Source organism: Rousettus aegyptiacus, unplaced genomic scaffold (assembly GCF_014176215.1).
Source record: "Rousettus aegyptiacus isolate mRouAeg1 unplaced genomic scaffold, mRouAeg1.p scaffold_m13_p_5, whole genome shotgun sequence".
Lineage (NCBI taxonomy): Eukaryota > Metazoa > Chordata > Mammalia > Chiroptera > Pteropodidae > Rousettus > Rousettus aegyptiacus.
In genome coordinates, this window is record NW_023416308.1 from 41,150,963 (window position 1) to 41,171,622 (window position 20,660).

The 20,660-nt window shown below is 46.7% G+C and overlaps 1 protein-coding gene across 2 annotated transcripts in view; it reads left to right on the forward strand.

Moving 5' to 3' along the window:
• DSCAML1 (DS cell adhesion molecule like 1) overlaps positions 1-20,660 on the forward strand; it is a 325,010-nt gene that overhangs the window by 270,375 nt on the left and 33,975 nt on the right. For both annotated transcript variants that reach the window (XM_016134882.2, XM_036220304.1), the window contains 5 exons: positions 6,046-6,245; positions 6,775-6,871; positions 7,483-7,611; positions 15,163-15,330; positions 16,555-16,625. In XM_016134882.2, the coding sequence (XP_015990368.2) occupies positions 6,046-6,245; positions 6,775-6,871; positions 7,483-7,611; positions 15,163-15,330; positions 16,555-16,625 (665 nt within the window). The remainder of the gene's footprint in view (positions 1-6,045; positions 6,246-6,774; positions 6,872-7,482; positions 7,612-15,162; positions 15,331-16,554; positions 16,626-20,660) is intronic.

Consider the following 20,660-nt stretch of genomic DNA (forward strand, 5'->3'; position numbering starts at 1 on the left):
GGGAAGCTCAATGCCCAGATGAGGGGTGTCTGGGTCACACCAGGACCTCCCACAAGACCTCAGGGAAAAGCCCCACCTTCCCCAACGAAGAGGCCCTGTTGAAAGGAGCTATGTATTAAGAGGCAGCTTCCCCGCATGGGTCTCCCTGATACAACTTAGGCCCAGTCCCCCCCGTTCTCAAGTCCTCAGAGAATCTCCCCCTGAACCCTTCTTTGTACAAAGAAATTAGGTTTCCCTGTTAATTGAATTACACTGCAGGAAAGCAGAGAAGTTGTATCTCATTAAAGCCTCCTGTGTCCTATTGGAGCAATGTGTTGCCTTTGTGGCTACTATTAGCATTTGTCATTCAGGACTCAGCCCTGTACATATGATGCCCTTCTCCTCCCTGCTTTCTCCACTGTACCCACAGAGCTGCAGTGCCCGTGCCTGCCCTGGAAGTGGCCTGCCGCAGCTGCGCACCACAGAGAAGCCACAGCTTTTTGGTGACAGCCAAATTCCATTTCCTAAAGCCAGATTCTGTGTGCATACATGGCAGACAGACAGACGGCGAGAGGTGGCCAGCCCCCACAACCACAGTAATACAGGCTTAAAAAGGAGAGAATTGCCTTCTGGAAGCTTTGTTTCCTTGTTTGAAAAAATGGGGTTAGTAAGATTTACCTCTCATGGATGTTATGAGGATCATTGAGCAACGGCCAAGAGGCACAAGCATCCAGCGTGTTACCTACTGTATTATGGCATCACGGGCATAGACCACAGTGCTTAGTCAAGAAACACATCAGGACCCAGGCTTGGGAGGAGAGGAATAATAACTGTATTTACCTCACATGAGTTAATTCATGTGGAGTACTAAAATACTGCTAGTACCTGGTACATGGGAAGTTCCCAATAAAAAGTAATTATAAAAGAATGTGTGTGTGTGTGTGTGTGTGTGGTGTGTGGTGTGTGGTGTGTGTGTGTGTGTGTGTGTGTGTGTGTGTGTGTGTGTTTCTCCTTCAGATGACTGTATATATCTCTAGAGAATTCTTGGGGTCTGCCTTCAAACCAGAAAGTGCTTTGGGGCACAGCCAGGTCTCGGCACAGTGAGGGTTCAATCGTGTTTATTACTGCGATTCAGTGGAGCAGAGAGACCTTGTGGTCCAGGGGGAGGTGAAGGGAAGAAGAGAGCAGATGGGGTAGGGAAGTTTCTATTAGGGGACTGCCTCATTAAGCCCATCTGAACGTCAACCGGAGGGAGGCCTCCAGTTTGTGGGCACAGGAGGGCACCGTGGCTGTTGGAGGTCGTGGCACAGTGGCAGAGTTCTCTGTTCTGGTGTTGACAGGAAGCCTATAGGGCAGGGAGAAGAGAGGAGGCAGGTTCTCTGCTTCTTGCCCAAGACAGGGGGCTAAGACCGCTGTATGCAAGGGAAAACATATCCCGAATCGTATAATTGCCTCCCAAAACAGTGAGCTGGATTCCCAGACCATTTTTACCTCTCTTTAGAGACCCAGACACCTCCAGTGGCCCAAAGATAAGGGACTTCGATCCCTTTGTATATTTTTTTTCCTACTTAAATCTTCTTGATGCCCCTGTTTGTCCACCTCTAGTGCACAGAGCTCACTGCTCCTGCTGTTGCCCTTTCTCCAAACAATGAAAATTACTGAAAAATTCCTTAAGGCCAAATACAAGGTCTGTCCTTCCCACTCCATGCAAGTTACATATCCCTAGTGTTCAATCTCTCTTCAAATGGTATGGTTTGAAGTCTGACCGTCTTCCTGGTCACACTCTAGCTTGTTAACATCCTCTGTTGAGTAGAGTGCCCAGAACAAGATAGAATGTTTTATGAGTATCTGGAGTTTGTAACTGTAAGTCCCAAAGCAGCAGTCTCCAACCTTTTTGGCACCAGGGACCACTGCTCCTATGAGATTCTAATGCCTGATGATCTGAGGTGGAGCTGAGGTGGTGATGCTACTGCTGGGGAGCAGCTGCAAATATAGATGAAGCTTCACTGCTAGCCTGCCACTCACCTCCTGCTGTGTGGCCCTACTCCTAACAGGCCAGAGACTTGTGCCAGTCCACAGCCCAAGGGTTGGGGACCACTGTCCTAAAGAATTCAGAAATAGTTCTCATGCTGCCATACCTTCCACCACAGACATCATAGCTTTGTGTGTTAAGTACTGCCCTCTCCCATTTGTCTACTTTTAAGATGCATTGCTGTTAACTAACAGAGTGACCACGGATAAATTGCTTCCCTGAGTGGCCTCAGTTTCTTTGTTTGTAAAAGGAAGTGTCTGTGTAGACAAACTACACCAGTGCCATTCAATGAAAACAAACTTCGTGTTATATAAGTAATTTAAAATCTTCTAATTGCCACATTTTCAAAAAAGTAAAAAGAAACAGGTGAGATTCATTTGTAATAGTATATTTTATTTAACTCAATATACCTAAAATATTAACATGTAATCAATGTAAAAATTATTAATGAGATATTTTACATTCTTCTTTTTTCCCTATGTTTTTGAAGCCTAGTATGTTTGACACTTACAGCACATCTCAGTTTGGACTGGCCACATTTCAAGTACCCAATAGCCACATGTAGTTAGTGCTACTATATTGAACATTGTCTGGGCTCTGAATTCTAGAGTTCTGTGATTCTGTGGAATAGCCTGGCTGGTAATATCTTAGGATATGCATGTATTTATCCAATGCTTTTCTTGGAAAGGAGAGGGGCATGAGAGCCTCAGAGTGGGGATAGGTTTCTTCGACAGCTGCTACGTGGCAGGCACTTTCCATCTGTGGACCCTGTTTTCTACCATCACAACTCTTCAGGGTAGACATCCACATCTTCATATCACAGGAGATGAACTTGAGACTCAGGAAAGCTAAATAAACTGTGTTGAAGACAACATAGCTCGTAGAGACATGAGTAGAACCCAGGCCTGCCGGGCCCCCAAGCCCTTCGAGTGGATGGTGGGGTGAGGCACAGAAGCAGTCTCCTCTTCTTCATCGATGAGATCCTCTGAACCCACCCAGAATTATAGGGCTGTGAGGATAGCATTAGGCTGTCCTGTCTGGTGCTCACCCCCTCACGAGCAGCCCTAGCAAGAAGGTAAAGGGAACCCACCCTAGACCCCAGGTATGGTTTTTACTCAGGGCTGAAGAACAAGTGGGCTCTGAGGCCTGTCCAGGGTGTCTGGACAGGCCCGTTGTCTCTGGTTGCCCCATGCTAGCTCTTCAAACAAACCCGATTGGGAAGACAAACTCCCTGAGGTGGGTCTGAAATATATGGATGTGTAGGTTTAGCACTGTTCAAAGGTACATAACCTAAGGCAGAGGTCCCTACCCCCTGAGCCTCTGACTGGTACCAGTCTGTGGCCTGTTAGGAACCTGGCCACACAGCAGGAGGTGAGCGGTGGGTGAGCAAGTGAAGCTTCATCTGTATCTGAAGCCACTCCTCAGCACTAGCATCACCGCCTCAGCTCCATCTCAGATCACCAGGCATTAGATTCTCATAGGAGCAACAGTCTCTGGTGCCGAAAATGCCCGGGACCACTGGCCTAGGGGTAAAATGGAGTCTATAACTCTGAACTAGGGGTGTGGGGGGCGGGGGGAGAGGGAATAACTCCCGTGCCTCTCCTCCCCGCATTTCAATCCTCCAGGAAAAATGGAGGCATCTGCAATGCAAGGCCCGACTTGTTGATGTAAAATCTTACTCTATATTCCACCCAGGTTTATACGAGTGAATTATGCAAATCTTTGATGGAAAAATATTCCTCCGCACATCCTTGAGAGTGTAAAACCGTACTCAATAATTCATACTCGGATGTCTCTGACTGCAGGCTTTTTCTTCATTATAACTTGCACCTCGTTATTTGTCTTTCACGTTTTATTGTATGTCCTGGCGTAATGCCGTGCATTATAAAATTTATCTGCTTCATTATTTGATGAGTTGGGGCTGGGGGTTGTGCTGGGATACTGGTGCAGGGGCTGGGGGCCTGGGCTGCCCTCAGTTCCAAGTCCTGCATGACAGAAGGCAGAGGAGGTGGCTGGTTGTATGATGTGACTTTAGGGACGTCAGAAATCACCCTTCGCCTCCCCCACACCCATTCCAAATGTCTCCTCACCCACTGACTGGCATCTCAGGTCATACCATTACAGCTCCATGGCTTCTTTCCTTTCTCCAAAGGCTTATTTGTCCTTAGAAGTCAGATGACCCTGGAGAGTTTGCTGGGAAGAACATTTTCTGAGTAGGTCTTTAAAGCTGGAGGAGAAAGAAATCCTGAGGACACTGGAAAGGAAAGAAAGGGCCAGCCACTGGAGTGGGTCAGGGACATGGTGCCATCAACCACAACTCCTCCCAACCTGTGTCCTCCAGCATGGCTAATGGGCACTCCTACCAGGACAAGAGCCACTGGGGACCTGTACTCTGAAAGGCAAGTTTTCCCAGGAAGGTGGTGAGAAAAAGGCAAGGACAAGGACAGTCCTCTAGATGCATCAGACCAATTAATTACCTTTCTAGGACCTGCATATTGCTGCTTCTGAGCCTTTGCCCCAGCAGGTTCCACTGCCCACGGTGCCTCTGTTCTCCCCATTAAAACCCTGCCATGCCAGCTATTGTATATTTCTCCTAGCATAGTACTTTCCATTCTTTACTGGAATTGCTCGTTTTGTCATCTGTTCTCACCACTAGAGTAAAACTCCCTGAGGTCAGGTTTATTCTGTTCACTGTTAACTCCAGAACCCAGTGCAAGGCCTGGCACCTAGTAGATGCTCAATAAATACTTATTGAATAGATGGATGGTGCCTTCCCAGTACCCCTCAGTCAAAATTAATTTCTCCCAATACCTTCATGAAACACTCATCAAATTTTCCTCATTCTCACTCCCCCCTCTTTCCCCAGAAAGCAAGGACCCATCTCATGTCATGTGTGTCCCCCAAGCCCAGCATGGTGCCATATAATGGCATAGGTGCTCTGTGTGTATTTACTAAATGGGATGGAATAGAGAGAGGACAGGAGACCATCTTTCCCTCTGCCCCTACCTCTCTACCTCCTCCGCCATGGCACTCATTCCTGGAGGAAGGTCAGGACTGAGCTGCCTCTTGTCAGGGCAGTAGGAGGGGTCCCCTGATGGCCAGCCAGGGCCCTGGTTGTTTCATGATGGTTTTCTCAGGCCAGCGGTGGGGGTGGGGAGGGGTGGGATGGGGGCCTGTTATCCCTGCTTAAGGGGCTCTAATTACAGTGGTGCTACTCAGGGCTTTCTGATGCATTTGGTTGGGAAGAGCAGGGGTTTCTCAGCTCCTCGGGAAAGTGAACCAACTGACTGATGTGGACAGAGCCTGAGCCACAGACACAAAGCAGAAGCCTCAGTGCTTCAGAGCAGGGTTCATGGCCTGGGGTTCAGAGACCACCGCCCTAGGAAGTTCACTGATCCAATTCAAGGGGTCCAAAATTGGGGGTGGGGAAATCACAGTTCCTTATTAACTTCTAACCGAAATTTGGTATTTCCTTCCATTTTGAACATAAGCAGCCAACCACAGCAGTAGCAGTACCAGTGACTATCACCAATAGAAAGCTGCAGATACTTTCACATAACACTTGTTGCAGATACTTCAAAATATTATAATCATCATTATTAAAAAATCGTGCTAACACTACCCAACACTAGATCTTATCTGATAAAAACATGTATTGATATGTGATGTATTATAGCAAAAGTTTGCTTTTGAAGGTTTTCAATATTTGTATAACCATACTTTAATATATCTGGTTTCCTCTGTAATTCTATGTATAGTATGCATTTAAAAATATTCTGACAAGGAGTCCATGGACTGTAAGAATCCCTGGCAAAGAGAAGCTGCCCCAGTCATGGATGGGGAGAGGGAAAAAAGGGACAGGCAAGTGAGGTTTCCTATAGACCCCTCAACCTTTACTAGACCCTCCGCCTGGGGCTGAGGTGTTTTGCAGGGAAGGGCAGTGGGAGGTTGAGGCATCTGCGTGGGCACATGCCCCTCCCCCAGCCTGCCTCCCCTCCTTCACTGGGGCCTCCTGCGCCTTCTCTCCTCTCCAGTACCAGCCATGATCACCTCTCACCCCAACACCACCATCGCCATCAAAGGCCACCCGAAGGAGCTCAACTGTACAGCGCGGGGTGAGCGACCCATCATTATCCGCTGGGAGAAGGGGGACACGGTCATCGACCCAGACCGCGTGATGCGGTATGCCATCGCCACCAAGGACAATGGCGACGAGGTTGTCTCCACACTGAAGGTGAGTGCCCATACCCCTGTCTCAGGGAACCCCAACTCTCAGAAAGTGGGGAGCCTGCAGCTATCACATCTGTACCCAACTGAGGTAAATGGGAAGGCTGGGAGCCCCTCCACATACCATAAAAGTACCTCTCCTTTCCTAGCTATTTCCCTTCTCCACCCAGTAACCTCTGCCTTAGAACCTCACTATATCTGCTTTCTGACAACCCCACCACCATGAAATGTGTGGACCTCTCAGCCTTCCCTCTTCTTTGGAACCCCTGGGCTCCATTCTCCCGCCTGGACCCTCAGCCCCTCCTTCCCTCCTTGACCCCTCAGTCCCTCCCTGCATGGCCTCTTCCACGCTTCCGTCCTTGAAACTTTCTGGGAAGAGAGCCCTTGACAAAAACCTTTGTGGGTCTCCCTCCCAGAAGAATACGGCCTCGCTGATCTTCACTAGAGTGAGCCCCCTTCAGCAGACTAGTTCTAAAAGACTCTCCCCATTTCCTCCCTCTCTACTTGTCCTCCTGTCCCTGCTGGCCTCCCCCCAGCTCAAGCCTGCTGACCGTGGGGACTCAGTGTTCTTCAGCTGCCATGCCATCAACTCATATGGGGAGGACCGGGGCTTGATCCAACTCACTGTGCAAGGTACCCTCACCTGCTCCACCATTTCCTACCCCTCCCAGGGGGCTGGTTTTCTGCTGCTAACTTCACTTGCAGAGCAGGGACATCGACCACACTCACACAGTGGTGGAAGATGACAAGAACTGGCCTCTGGGAAAAAGTCCTTCTCCCCTTCCCTCCTGCCCAGAGCAGGCAATAATAGTCCTTCCAGAGATACTTCAGACAGCAAAGTTTGCGGTAGCTACAGCCGCTGTCGGACACGCTGGCTCCCAGAAGTGCAGGGGCCTGGAAGATGTGTGGGAAGGGAAAGTCAAGCTGGGAGAAGTTGGGGGCTCTGCATAGGGGATAAACAGGCGCTCGGCTCTGAGTAGTCCCTCCAAAAAGGCCTGCCCACTGGAAGATCAAGGAAGGGAAGGGAACAAAGCAGGAGACAAGTGTGCCCGCTCTGCCTGAGCTCTGCTGCTGGGCTGCCTCCAGTCTCACTGCCCGAATCTCAGGGTTGCAGGGCCCTTGGGTAGACCACAGGTGACACCAACTCTCAGGAATACAGCAAATCTCTGGTTCTCCCTGGGGGTGGAAGAAGGCAAGGTCTTTGCTGCCATCCTCACCGTGCTCCCTCCCCTGTCACGCCCCAGAACCCCCAGACCCCCCAGAGCTGGAGATCCGGGAGGTGAAGGCCCGGAGCATGAACCTGCGCTGGACCCAGCGATTTGATGGGAACAGCATCATCACGGGCTTTGACATCGAATACAAAAACAAGTCAGGTACGCGAAGTGCTGTGCCCACCATGGCCCCTGCGCCACCTGCCCTGCCTGGGCCCCTCTGGTGGGACAGCCCCAGGGCCTCGGAGCCGCCATCTGAGGCAGACACACTGGCACCCACCAGTGTACAAGCCCCTGTGGCCTAAAGGAGGGATACTTGTCAGGCTAGAACTGAGGGGCAGACAGAGGGACCCTAGTTGATGGAGAGGAGGTGCCAGCTCCTTTCTAGAACTATCCCCAGGCCAAGACCCACAGGGTGGTCTGATTTAAAGCAATTCAAGGGCCCTGAACTTGGAGCTCAGGGCTGTGTCTGTGGAATCAGAGACATAATGGGGTTGACTGGGTCATCTGGGCACTGCTGGATTGGCATGATGGGGATGACTAGGGGTCGGAGAGCCAGTCCTTACCAAGAATGAGTTTTGGGGTGATGGGAGTCCCTGGAAAGATTATATCTAAGTGTCCTCCTCCTAGATGCCTTCCCAGATCTCTCCCCTAGGACCCAAGCTAACTCCTATGAGGCTGCCTGCCACAATGAAGCCCCGTGGGTGGAGGCATGGTCAGGTAGAGGGGTCCTCAGAAGAGACAAGAAGCCTTGAGAGTGAACCATGCCAAAAAAAAAAAAAAAAAAAAAGAGGCATAGGTGTTGATGTTTGTACCTGCGTACAAATCTCTGGACAGTGCAGGAGGAATGGGCAGCAGTGGGGTGGTCGCCCTGAGAGAGCACCTGGATGGCTCCAGCGCAAGATCGAGAGGAAAACATGCTTCTCATTCTGGATCCTTCTGTACCTTTGATTATGATACCATAAGCCTGTATAAGCTTTCCAAAATCATTTTAAAATAAAACACAACAAAGAATCTAGAGAACTCAGCCCTCCCTAGCCCCGCTTTTCCTGCCAACTCTAACCATCTTTTGGGCCTTTGAGTAGGCCCGAGGTTTTGTTCCCACCCCCTGCCCTGAAATCTTCCATACTCTTCCTGGATCCCTTAGCACAGTATGTGATCGTTGGCTGGCTGGCTGTTCTCACCTCTAGATTGTCCAAGTCCTACTTTCTGCTGTTTTCCCAGCGCCTGGCACAGCACCCGCCACATAGTAGATGCTCCACAAATGGTTGTTGAGTGAGTGGAAATGAGACACAGTAAAGCAAATCTCTGAGCTGTGTATTTACCTCTGGAGAAGCAGATCTGCCCAGGGCATTGGGTTAGTCATCTTTGATATAGGTTTCTACGATGAGGGTCCCAGCCCTCAGAAGCTTACAGTCTAGTTGGGGAGAAAAGTCAGGCTGCAGCCAGCCACCCAGGAGTTTACTCTGAGTGCAGAGAGAAAGAGGACTTGCCCCCAACAGGAGTCAACAGGGAAGCATTTCTCTGGTCCTACAGAGGCTGCATTGAGCTGTGTCTTAAAGATTGAGAGGTAAAGATTCAGGGAAAAGGAAGGACAGAGACTGAACAAGGCATGGTGCAGCCCATGGAGTGGCATATCTAGCAGAGAGTTCACAGATCCACTTCCTGGGCATTAAAACTAAAAAATGCTCTGAGGCCACCTTGAGATGGGTCCTCCAGGCTGAGCCTTCACTTTGTTGTGGAAAGTCATTGAGAGCCATTGACAATGGCTGAGCTCCCAGAGGGAGACTGAAGCAACATGGTACTGTGGAAAAATTCATCTGGCACCCGAGGGAAGGAGGGGAGATTAGCAAGGAGGCTGCTACAGCCCTGAAGCTGGGGCAAGGTGATGACCAGCAGGGCCTCTGTGGAGACAAAGAGCATGGAGAGCAGGGGCCCGACTGTGTCCATCTCACACCTTAGGACTCTCTGAGGCTGGGCTTGAGCTGCCCAGGAGCCAGTCAGGAAGGGATAGGGTCTGTATGCAGGCCCACATCTCCATGTGGTAGTGCTCGCTCTGTCTCCCTGCCTGGCTGATACAGCTGGCAGGGCTCTGTTCGTGTTGGTGGGTGGAGAATGGATGCCTGGACTGTCACCCCTACCCCTCCCCTCCTGCTCCTCATAGCTACCTCCCTGCCCGCCTCCCCGGTGCTACCCCGCTGCCCTCTCACTCGCCACTGTCCACTCTCTAATGTGTGGAAACCTTTCCTGGGGCTCCAGTCAACAGAGTGAAGCTGAGAACATCACACATCTGGAGAGCAATGCAGAAGGAGAAGTGGGCATGGAAGACGCAATTTTCAGAGAATGTCCGTGTCTTCCCCCAACCCCCTTTAGCAACCCTGCAAGATAAAGAACTGCCATACTCCACTCCAGAGCCGGGGTGCCAGGAAGGGTGGACAGGGTAGAGGGAGAGATAATGAAAACTGAACCTCAGAATCTCCCTTCAACAAGGGCTTTGCACTTACAAAGTAAATCACAGGATCAAGAGCACAGAGGAGCCGGCTGGTCCTGCCCCCTGCCTTTGGCTGGGACTGCTCCAGACCATCCCACTCACATGGGCATCTCTCCAGGCATTTAAGAAAAGGAGTTTCATGAGAACTGCAGGGGTCACCATTGGGGTCCGTCAGAGGCCAGGAGCACAACACAGCTTCCTCATTGTCGTAAGGTGGGAATGGCGATGCCTCCCTTGCAGGATTGTTTTGAGGATTAAAGACAAAGCAACTAGCACTAGGCTGTTGTAAACTACTCATAAATGTAAGTTTCTCTCCCCCTTCTAACTCAGATAACTCATTTGACAAGTAACAGTCCTGTGGGACTTACAGGCTGAAATAAATGTGTCTGTCAGTCAGTAACATGCACTGAGTGCCATCATTTTTTGCAGAATCATGCACCAGCCATGTGGAAGGAAAGGAAAAGAAATAGGAGGCAGAGTGTTGCCCTTGGAGCTTACAATGCAGTTGGAGTGAAACGTACACTGCGCACGCGCACAGAGGCACACACGCACTTTCAGCACCATTACAAAGCACTATGCAATCACAAGTAATACACCACGAACTACATTACATGAGAACTGAAAAAGGTATCCTAGGGAACAGATGGGCAACTCAGAGGAGGGGGGCGTGCACATGCATGGTTGTGCATAAATGTGTGTGTGTTGTCTAAGTAGACCTTTTTCCTGCATGTGAAATAGTGGAGCAAGAACCATTGCTAAAGCAGAAGACAGAGTGACCAAGTGTCAGAGCTGGGTGATCTTTAGCAAGCTGTGTAATGTCTTTCAGCATTTCTTTATCTTTCAAATGGAGACAATAACACCCACTTATCAGGGGGCTGTAAGTATTAAGTGGGTGTGGTGACATGCAGAATTGTCTAGCTCAGAGCCTGGCACATACTAACCTTCCACGGCTCTCCATCCTGTGCCTCTACTCTCCCTTCCCCTCTTCCTCCTGCCCCAGGCACACCCACCCCAGATCCAAACCATCTACTCCTGACCCCCTTCCTTGCCCCAATGTGCCTTTGCCAGGTTTTCTGCCATGTTGCTCATCATGCTAATTTTCCAAGGGAAATTACCAAGTCTGCCCTTTCTAAGCCATCCGCTCACGCTGACTTCTCCTGGCCCCAGGCAGCAGAGTAATAATACATGAATGCTGAATGATAAATAGCACCATCCACACAAATCTATCAGATGGCGCTGTGCAGATTTAAAAAATGCAGACACCACATTTCACCCCTGTTCCCCAAGCAAAAAGAAGGGGTGGATTATTTGAGGGGGGCCCTCCAAGCCCAGAAGGCAGAGTTGTGGCGCCAGTGGTCAGCCACCACGGGGTGAGCCAGCCTGGTGTGACGTGTCTTTCCATGTGAGCTGGAGTGTAGCTGTGAGCGGGACTGGTGTTGGGAGGCTGTGAGCAGTCGTTGTGACCCAGGGAACCTCTTCTCAGGGCTCCAGAGAGAGTGCCATAGGGGCTCAGAACCATGATGCAAGGAGAAAATCAGAGATGCAGAATGGATTTGTTTCTCTAGCACAAGCAGCTGAATGCTCCAGATGTGGCTTTTGTCCAGGCTGCTCCCCCTCCACAGTGAATGTAGCTCCTGAAAAACCAAAGGCTCCAGGGCCCCTCCCAGCAAGCAGCCCGCTGAGTAGAAGGCACTGACATCTCCCCAGCCACTGCCTTATTTTTTAAGAATATTTTGCATCATAAACCCTTTGATGAAGAAAGGGAGAGAGAGCCCTTAATGAAATATGTTAATCTGGGTAAGCCAGGCTCATATGAAAGGGAATATTAAAAGAGACAATATTCGCCAAAGCCAGCTCAGTACTCTGAGAGAGCTGAAAAGGAAAGAGAAGAATATAGGGCCCCTGATTTCAACTATTCAGGGTCAGGAATATGGCAGTGATCAAGTTTGGAAAATCAGCTATAGGCCTCTAGATTTGACTCTGATGCATTAGCCTGAAAGAATTGTGGAGAGAGAGCTGTTCTGTGCCAACATCAAAGATGATTTGAGAACACAGGGTCAACGCCACCTGCAAATGACTGGCAAAAGCAAGGGAAAAAGGGCCACTCTCTGGAACATCCCCTCCTCCTAACCTTCCTGTGATTGGCAGCTGAGTGAGGCAAGGAAGGGAAAGGTAAAAAGTATATACTATGACTACAAAATTTAGAGAAACTCCAAGCCCAAAGTAAAAGACAAAAAAAAAAGAGGCTCTGATCTGAACCAACAATGGGCTCTAAGTACCCAACACATGCCGAGTTGGGGAGATGGGCTCAGTTTTCGACATAGCTCTTTCCTTCAGGGAGCTTAGCATCCCTGGACAATTGAAGATACTGTGCACTGAATAGGGGCTCCAAATGCTGTATGAGTGTAGAGAAGAGTGGTGAAAGATGAGGCTGGAAAGATGCACGACCAGATGTTGCAAGACCTAAGTCATGTAAGAAATTTTGCCTTTATTCTAAGAACAAGGAATATGTATTGAAGAGTCTTATGCAAGAGAATGGCAGTATCAGATTTGTGATTTGGGAAGATCACTCTCAATGCCAAGATAATGTTAGGCCTGTAAGAGGTGCCAATCATATTTGTAGAGGGAGTGATGGCTGCAATGTGGAGAACAGATGGAAGGGGGCACACAGCGGGTTCCGGGAGGCTAGCTAGTTAGGATGTCATTTCCAAGTGAGAGATGCCAGTGGCTTGGCCTGGGGTAGGGATGGAGATGGAGGAAGGTGGAGAGATTCAAGAGGTACATGGGATGCAAAAGCTATAGGACTTGATAGGCAGGGAAATAAAGAGAACAGTCAAGAACAACACCTAAGTTTCTGGCACAACATGATGGATGGCGGTGCCATTTCTTGAGACAAGGAACCCAGGAAGGTAATGGGTTTACAGGGTGTATGCTCTGTCTTGGACATGCTGAGTGTGTGTGAGGTGTCTTTGAAACATCCAACATGAGTAGTTGAGTAAACAGTTGGGCTTTAAGGGTCTGGAGTTCAGAGGAGAGATCCACGCTGAATACAAATTGTGAGTTATCTGCATATAGATGAAAATAAAAGCCATAGGTTAAAAAAGTGTGTAGAGTGAGAGGAGGAGAGCCTAGGATGGACCCTTGGAAAATTAACCATTAATGGTAGGGTAGGGAAGATGCATCTGCAAGATAGACAGCAAAAATAAAATGACTCAAGAGATTAGAGAAAAGCTGGGAAATGTTTTATCAGGGAACCCAAGGGAAGAGTGTTTCAAAAAGGGAGAAGTTCAAGTGTTGAACATACTTGAGAAACCAAGTGAGATATTGGGCTTGGTTACATGGTGGTCACCTATACTGTGGATTTATGGCACTGATGTTTTTGGGTGATGAGTAAATAGTGAATGTTTACATTTTCCAGCATGCACCTGGGTATCACAGATGCTTGGTAAACATTAGCATCGCTTTTCCTTAGCCCCACTGTGTTCCGACACATCCTGTGGGTCTCTTGCCTCTGCCTGCACTCATCAAATATGAATTCACTGACTCTTGACCGCTGTTTCCCTTATATAAACATAGCAAATCCAGAATGATGTGTGAGCTGGCACCAGCTCTCAGGATGCCACAGAGACAAGCGAACACCTACCTTCAGGTTGCTAGTCCATTCTCTCCTAAACCAAAAGATGCCCACAGCAGACTGAAGCCTACCTATCTGCAATTCTGGCTTAACCTGACAGTCACAGAGTGACTCTCCTGGTGGTTGGGGTGTTTTCAAAGACAAGCACAAAATGTGTTCATGAGCATCCACAGCTGGCCATTTGTGACTTTGGCTCATGAAACCAAAGAATTAAATGCAGTACTGCAGATGGGGAGCTGGGACAGTGCCTTTCACAGATGACAAGGCTGCACTACTAAAAGCGGTATTTTGAAAAACATCTAAATCTCAACTAACTGGAATCTGGGAGAATAGGATAGTCTCTCCTGCTGAACCAGTCTCCTGATCACCTTAAACAAAACAAAACAAAACAAAACAAAACAAAACAAAACAAACAAACAAACCAAAAAAGCCTCTTCCTAAAAATCCTTCTAGAATGTGCTATCCTTCTTTACTGATTTAGGGATTAATTCTACTGAGAATTTTCAGGATCCTCTACTGTGGATTTAAAAGGAATGGAAAATTAGACTGAATAGTGACATCGGGACATGACTTAGGAAGATTTTTAAGCCCTACTATCAGCTTGTTTCCTTGTGCTCTGCCTCATTTTCTTTTCAAACTGAAGTGCCAATAAAGTGAACTAGTTATGAATTCTGGGTTTGGATGGTCCTAGCTGAGGCATTGCTGTAACTGAAACCCCTTCCCATTTTTTTCTGGAATCCCCCAGTATATGCACAGCAAAAAATACATATATACTCAAAGAATGACTGAATTCCTCTGGAAATTCAGGGCGCTTACTGGCACAGTATCCCTGCCACTTTTCTGGTATTTTTAATGTTCTATGGTTTTGCTAAATATTAGCTCTGGAATGGGCTGCTAGTCTCCCCAGGTAAATCAGGAACATGCTAATCCTTTTGTTGGCCTGACCCTAAAGACTCAGACACCATTCTACTGATGGTGAGAGGAGAGGGTGGGGTTAGACTGGGGATTCTGGCGCAAGGTCTGTCCCCCCACCAAGTCACACTCAAAACTACCCCCACACCAGTGCACAAGGGAAGGAAGTACAAGAGTATACAAAAAGAAGGAGAAAGGGAGAGAAGACTTGGCTTCCCTCTTTGCATTGGGACGATTAGTGGATGGGGTATCTCACACTTAAAACAGGTCACCGATGTGGTGTGAGAAACCAGGAGGATGGGCACTGACCAATCAGACCCTCAGGGACAGCAAGCAAATGGTGACCTTGGAAAAGACCTTGGGAAACATCTCATCTGACCCCATCTGAGGTTTGAGTTCGCAAGCTGACCTAGGGCAGAGGGGAATCAGACTTCCTGACTTTCCATCCATTGCATTTGCTGTTCACATCCTCAGGCATCCATTGGTCTCTTTGAGCTTCATGGAACAGACCCGTTGCATTCTGTACAGTTAGGGCCTGTGCCCCCTCACCACAGTCTACGTGAGCTAGACCTCTTCTGGACAACAAAGTCAATATTGGGATGTGTTCATGCTTAAGGCTGGGGAGGGGTATTGAAGTTTGACTGGCTGTGGTTTGAAAAGGGTATTCTGTCTGCAGATTCCTGGGACTTCAAACAGTCTACACGCAACATCTCTCCCACCATCAACCAGGCCAACATTGTGGACTTGCATCCAGCATCTGTGTACAGCATCCGCATGTACTCCTTCAATAAGATTGGCCGCAGTGAGCCGAGCAAGGAGCTCACTATTAGCACCGAGGAAGCCGGTGAGCACCTCATCCTGCTGCCCCTGCCCATGGCCTCAGTGAACAGAGCCATCTGGGGCCCACACCGACCCTGTTCACTGGCAGTGGGCTTGCAATTAGAAGGGGGAAGGCAAGAATCCAAGGTATTTGTTTATGTCTGCCTCTGGATCACTGGAGGCGCTGATGCTTGACTTTTTCCAGATGGGGTTCTACATCCTGGGCTTCTAGGAGCTGTCCATGGTTCTTCCCCCCTACTCCTTGGGCCTGTCTGATGAACACACAGATGAGCTAGATCTGCAAAGGATGAGTTACTAGTGCCCTGGATTATTTTCCATTACTTTTGTCCTGGAGTTTTATGAAAGTTTAAAAAAGATCTCTGTTGCTATATTTTCTCTCATTTATTATTGTGAAATATAAAATAATGCAAAAAGTGCATATATATGTACAGTTTTACAAATAATGTAGAGTAAAACCTAGGATAACCAAAACACATTATCAATTATCAGCATGCCAGAGGTTATCCCTAAGCCCCTTCTCAATTATAATCCCATCTCTCCCCCATGAAGTAACTAGTATCTTAACTTTCTTGCTTTTCTTTTTTATTTGGTCACCACAATGGATATACACATAAACCATACATTTAATTTTGCCTGTTTTCCAATAGAACATATTCATGAAATCATACTTTATATATTCTTTTGTTTCTTCCTTGTTTCGATCAAAAAAGTTTTTGCAAGCTTCATGTCGTTAGTACAGCTGTATCATTTGTGCATTTTCAGTGCTGTATAGGATTTTATTTCATGACTATATCACAGTTCATTTGTCCATTCTACTGCGATGGAGATTTTTTGTTTACACTTTGAAGCTGTGAGCATTTGTGTATTTATACGCTAGTACACAGGTTCACAAATTTCTCTGAATATAAGCAGTTGTAGAATTACAGTCATCATATGAGCATATTTCTGTCTTTAACAAAAAATGCCAAAATGTCTTCCAAAGTGTTATACCAACTTGCTGTCCCATGATCGGTCTACACTTTATACCATCAAACTTTTTCTTAAAAAATCATGGAGAATAATGAAGAAAATGTAAATCCTGTGATTGTTTCAGGGAGACTCAAACAAAAGTCCTCTACTCCTATAGATGGGCATTTCCTTTCTCTCCATCTCAGGAGGAAAAGAGTAAGAACATAGGACTCTCTTCTTCTAACACTTGACTCACAACATTCTTCTTCCCACCTCCCAGCTCCTGATGGGCCCCCCATGGATGTCACCTTGCAGCCAGTGACCTCACAGAGCATCCAAGTGACATGGAAGGTAAGTGAGATTGAATATCTCCCCTGAGATGCCTCCTTGTCTACTCCCTCCTCAGTCCAAGAAAGAAGCCCCAGCAGGCTAACTAGTCCTGGTCTTTTATCATGCCCATGTCTGTTTTTTGCTAAACCCAATGATATTGGAGGAAAAGAAAGAAAGAAAGATACAGGAGCAGATCCCCCACTGATCCTCTCCTTTCTACACCCTGGCTCTCTAATGGAGATCTGTGTGGGGGCTGGGATGAAGAACTTGGCAGTACCAAGTAGGAAAGATGGCTTTTCCGCCACACTGGCCTGTCCACCAAACCCCGCATGTTATGATAGGTTGCGAGTTGGATTTGATTTTGTGCAAAGTTGAAGGTGACTCTGTGGATGATGAGAGATAACAGGACAGGATGAAAATAACTGCCCTCCCTACCTCTGGGGGTTGGGGAGCTATAGAGAAAACAGACCAGTATGTGCAGTCATTTCTAAGGGACAGAAACTTATAAAATCTAGAGGGCATCTGAAGAATCTGTCTCTTAAGGAAAATCGTAGAGGAGATCCCACAGTTGGGCAGAGAAACAGATCAGAACAACCTTGTACAGGACCAAGAAACAATTTACTGGGTAACTCTGGGTTTATTGCCATAACCCTGCCATGGACAGAGAAGAGTTGACAATGCTATGGCTTCCTATTGCACTGCATTTTCTAGTGTCCAAGTATTTTTTTTACACTAATTTATGTGACCCTCTGTTTCTGTGGATTAGAGTGGACAGAGGTATTTGCATCCTCATCTATCAGAGGAGACCATGGCGTAGGGATGCTAGGTGACATTTGCCCACAACCATTCAAGTAGTGATAGGTGCAGGACTTAAGTACACATGGTCTGGAGCCCCTTCCCATTCTCCCCACCATAGCCTGATACATGAAGTTCAGGAACAGAGAGCATTCTTGGGCCCATCTGTGTTCTTCTTGGAGCTTTCCCACATCGACAGTGGGGCTTGGGGAGTTGCCTCATCTACATCTGGCATCAAATGTCCAAAATCATTTTCTGACTCGAATTCCTGATAGGAAAAGTCCAGGTGCTTTAGTCTTCTTAATGGGCCTTTCAGAAAGGTAAACTTGAGAATGGAAGAGATTCAGAAGAACACGGTGGTATTTTCCTTAAAAAGACTGCACACACACATGGACGCAATACATCATAGCCTGGTTCCTTCCCTCCCTAGAGAAATGACCAGGACAAAAGTGAGGCAGAGGCTAGACGGTTGGTCCTTCCTGGGGACCAGCCCACTTGTAGATACCTGGAGCCATGATTCCCACCCATATTCAGATCTGGGCTCCAGTGCTTTCCTCAGACACTGGCAGTAAAGAGTTTAATCCCCAAGCCTCATCTGCATGCTGGCTCTGGGCCCCTTTCCTAGAAACACCCCAAGAAAGCCAGGAAGTAGGGGAAAGAATGGATACATATGTAAAACACTGAGACATTTGGCTACAAAGTTCCAAACTGGAGGTCAATAAAAATTTAGAATCAGATTTATTTCTCCAAATTCTCATAATGAAAAATAAAATTGGTTAGAAAGTTAGAAGTTCAGAATGAACTAGCCTGCAATAAATTTTGGGCTGACTTCTCAGGGGATTTTTTTTAACACCAAGAAACAGATTAATGAAAAATAAAGATTCACTTGAAAGATAAGTCACTTCATTTTAAGACTCTTTCCACGGGATGGATCACCACTGCTTTATGACATAAATTTGCAATCAACCCTATTGATTTCTTAATGCTTCAGAGAAATATTGTTAAGATTGATTTAAATCCTGAGTGTGCCTTTGGGGGTGGGAGGAGGGTTCGGAGTAGCGAGGAGAGAGAGCAAGAGAGAGAGAGAGCAAGCATGATCTCGAGATTTATACAAATATGTCAATATGTATGTATGTAGCAGGGTATACCTGGATGCCTATCCGTGGCCTCTGCCTGTATATGTTGATGTGAATGAAGTTTGTATGGTTCTGTGTACAGGTGTATATTGTGGTATATAGGTGGCTCTGGGTAGGTAGGCATGTGTGTCATTGTCGATGTATATATCAGAATGTGTGTCAGAATGGATGTGTGTATGTAATATGATAGTATATGTCTATGTGAATACAAGGATATCTTGAAGATATGTTTGTGTTCAGAATAGATGTCTGTGTGTGTGAATGTGCCTAGACATATGTGTGCAGATATAAGACCCAGATTCAGAAATTTGCCTACTTACGAGCTAGCAAACAGGACTGCCCAAGTGCAGAGAGAAACATTATTCAGGCATTAACAAAAAGTCAAGTCATGTAAATACACACACATACCTATTTTGTGAGTTCAAAACAATTATGTTAAATTAAAAACTTCATTTTATTGAATTAACGGCAAACTTAAAAATGCAGTTCATTTAAAATATTCATTGAATTAAAAAAACACAGTGGGACTGTTTTACTAACTTAATTATTTTTGATCTCACTATTTTTTAGTACAATAAAAGGTGAGCTTTTAAATTAACTTCATTGTTTCTAAAACTCTGATTCAAGCTGTTTTTATATGCACTAAAGTGGATGCTCTCTCTCAATTTATAGATGGGCAGGCCTACTCTTTAAAGGATCCAGTTTCTATTTGTGGATCTAGATACATCTGGTAGGGGGTAGGTGTGTGGATTAGGATGTTTGCTTTGGTGGGTCTGGATATATACGTTCATGGCTCTGGTTGTGAGGAGATATATTTTGATCTTGTGTGTGTGCATGTGTGTGAATGTGTGTGAAGTGAATGTGTCAGGGTTCAAGTTTGGGGCGAGAATGTTTTTCAGCCGCCAGACTGATGCTAGTGGAGTTTTCTCCATCCATCCACCTGGCTAACTGGGATTAGTCCTTCATTCCTGTCAGCCTAGCCAGAGCTCTGAAATGCCCCCTTCCCACCCATGCATTCTTGTCCATCTCTGTTCCTCCATTTAGGAGCTGGCTTCAGGCCTCAACCCCCAACACACCCCAGCCCTTGGCCAGGATGTCCAGGGCAATCCAGCTACATGCTCCAAGAGGGCTGGGCCCACACGAAAGTCAAGGACTCTTTTTTTAACTTGTTAAACATATATACCATTTTATATACATAAAATTTACCATTTTAACCATGTTTATTTATACAGTTCAGTGGCATAAAGTACATTTCACAATGTTATGCAACCATTGCCACTCTCCTCTTCCAGAATTTTCCATCATCCCAAACAGAAACTCTGTGCCCATTAAACAATAACTCCCCACCAACCCATCACCTGGTCCTCTATTCTACTTTCTGTCTCTATGAATTTGCCTATTCTAGGTACTCCACAGAAGTAGTATCATAGAACATTTGTCCTTTGTGTCTGGCTTATTTAACTTAGTATAATATTTTCAAGGTTCATTCATATCATAGCATAGATCAGAACTTCCTTTCTTTTTAAGGTTGAATAATGTTTCATTGTATGGATATACCACATTTTGTTTATCCACTTATGTCGATAGACACCTGGGTTTCTTTTACCTTTTGGCTGTTGTGAATAATGCTGCTCTGAACATGGGTGTATGGCTATATGTTTGAGTCCCTGCTTTTAATTCCTTTGAGTATATACAAGGATGGAATTGCTTGATTCTATATTTAACTTTTTGAGGAACTGCCAAACTGTTTGCCAAACAGCTGTACCATTTTCCACCAGCAATGCTCAATGGTTTCAGTTTCTCCATGTCCTCCCCAACTTGTGCAGCTTGTTATTTGCCTTTCTTTCTTTCTTTCTTTCTTTCTTTCTTTCTTTCTTTCTTTCTTTCTTTCTTTCTTTCTTCATAAAAGCAACTTAGTGGGTATGGAGTGGTATCTTGGGACTCTTTCTTTTTATTCAAACTAATTGCTCACCTCTCTCTCCATCTGGTTATACTTTTTGTCTTCTGTTCCATTTCTCCCAGGCCCCTGAGCCCATGCCAAATGGTATCCCTATTTATTCATTCATTCAATAAACATGTATTGAAGGCCTACTATAGGCCAGGCACCATTCTAGACACTGAGAAG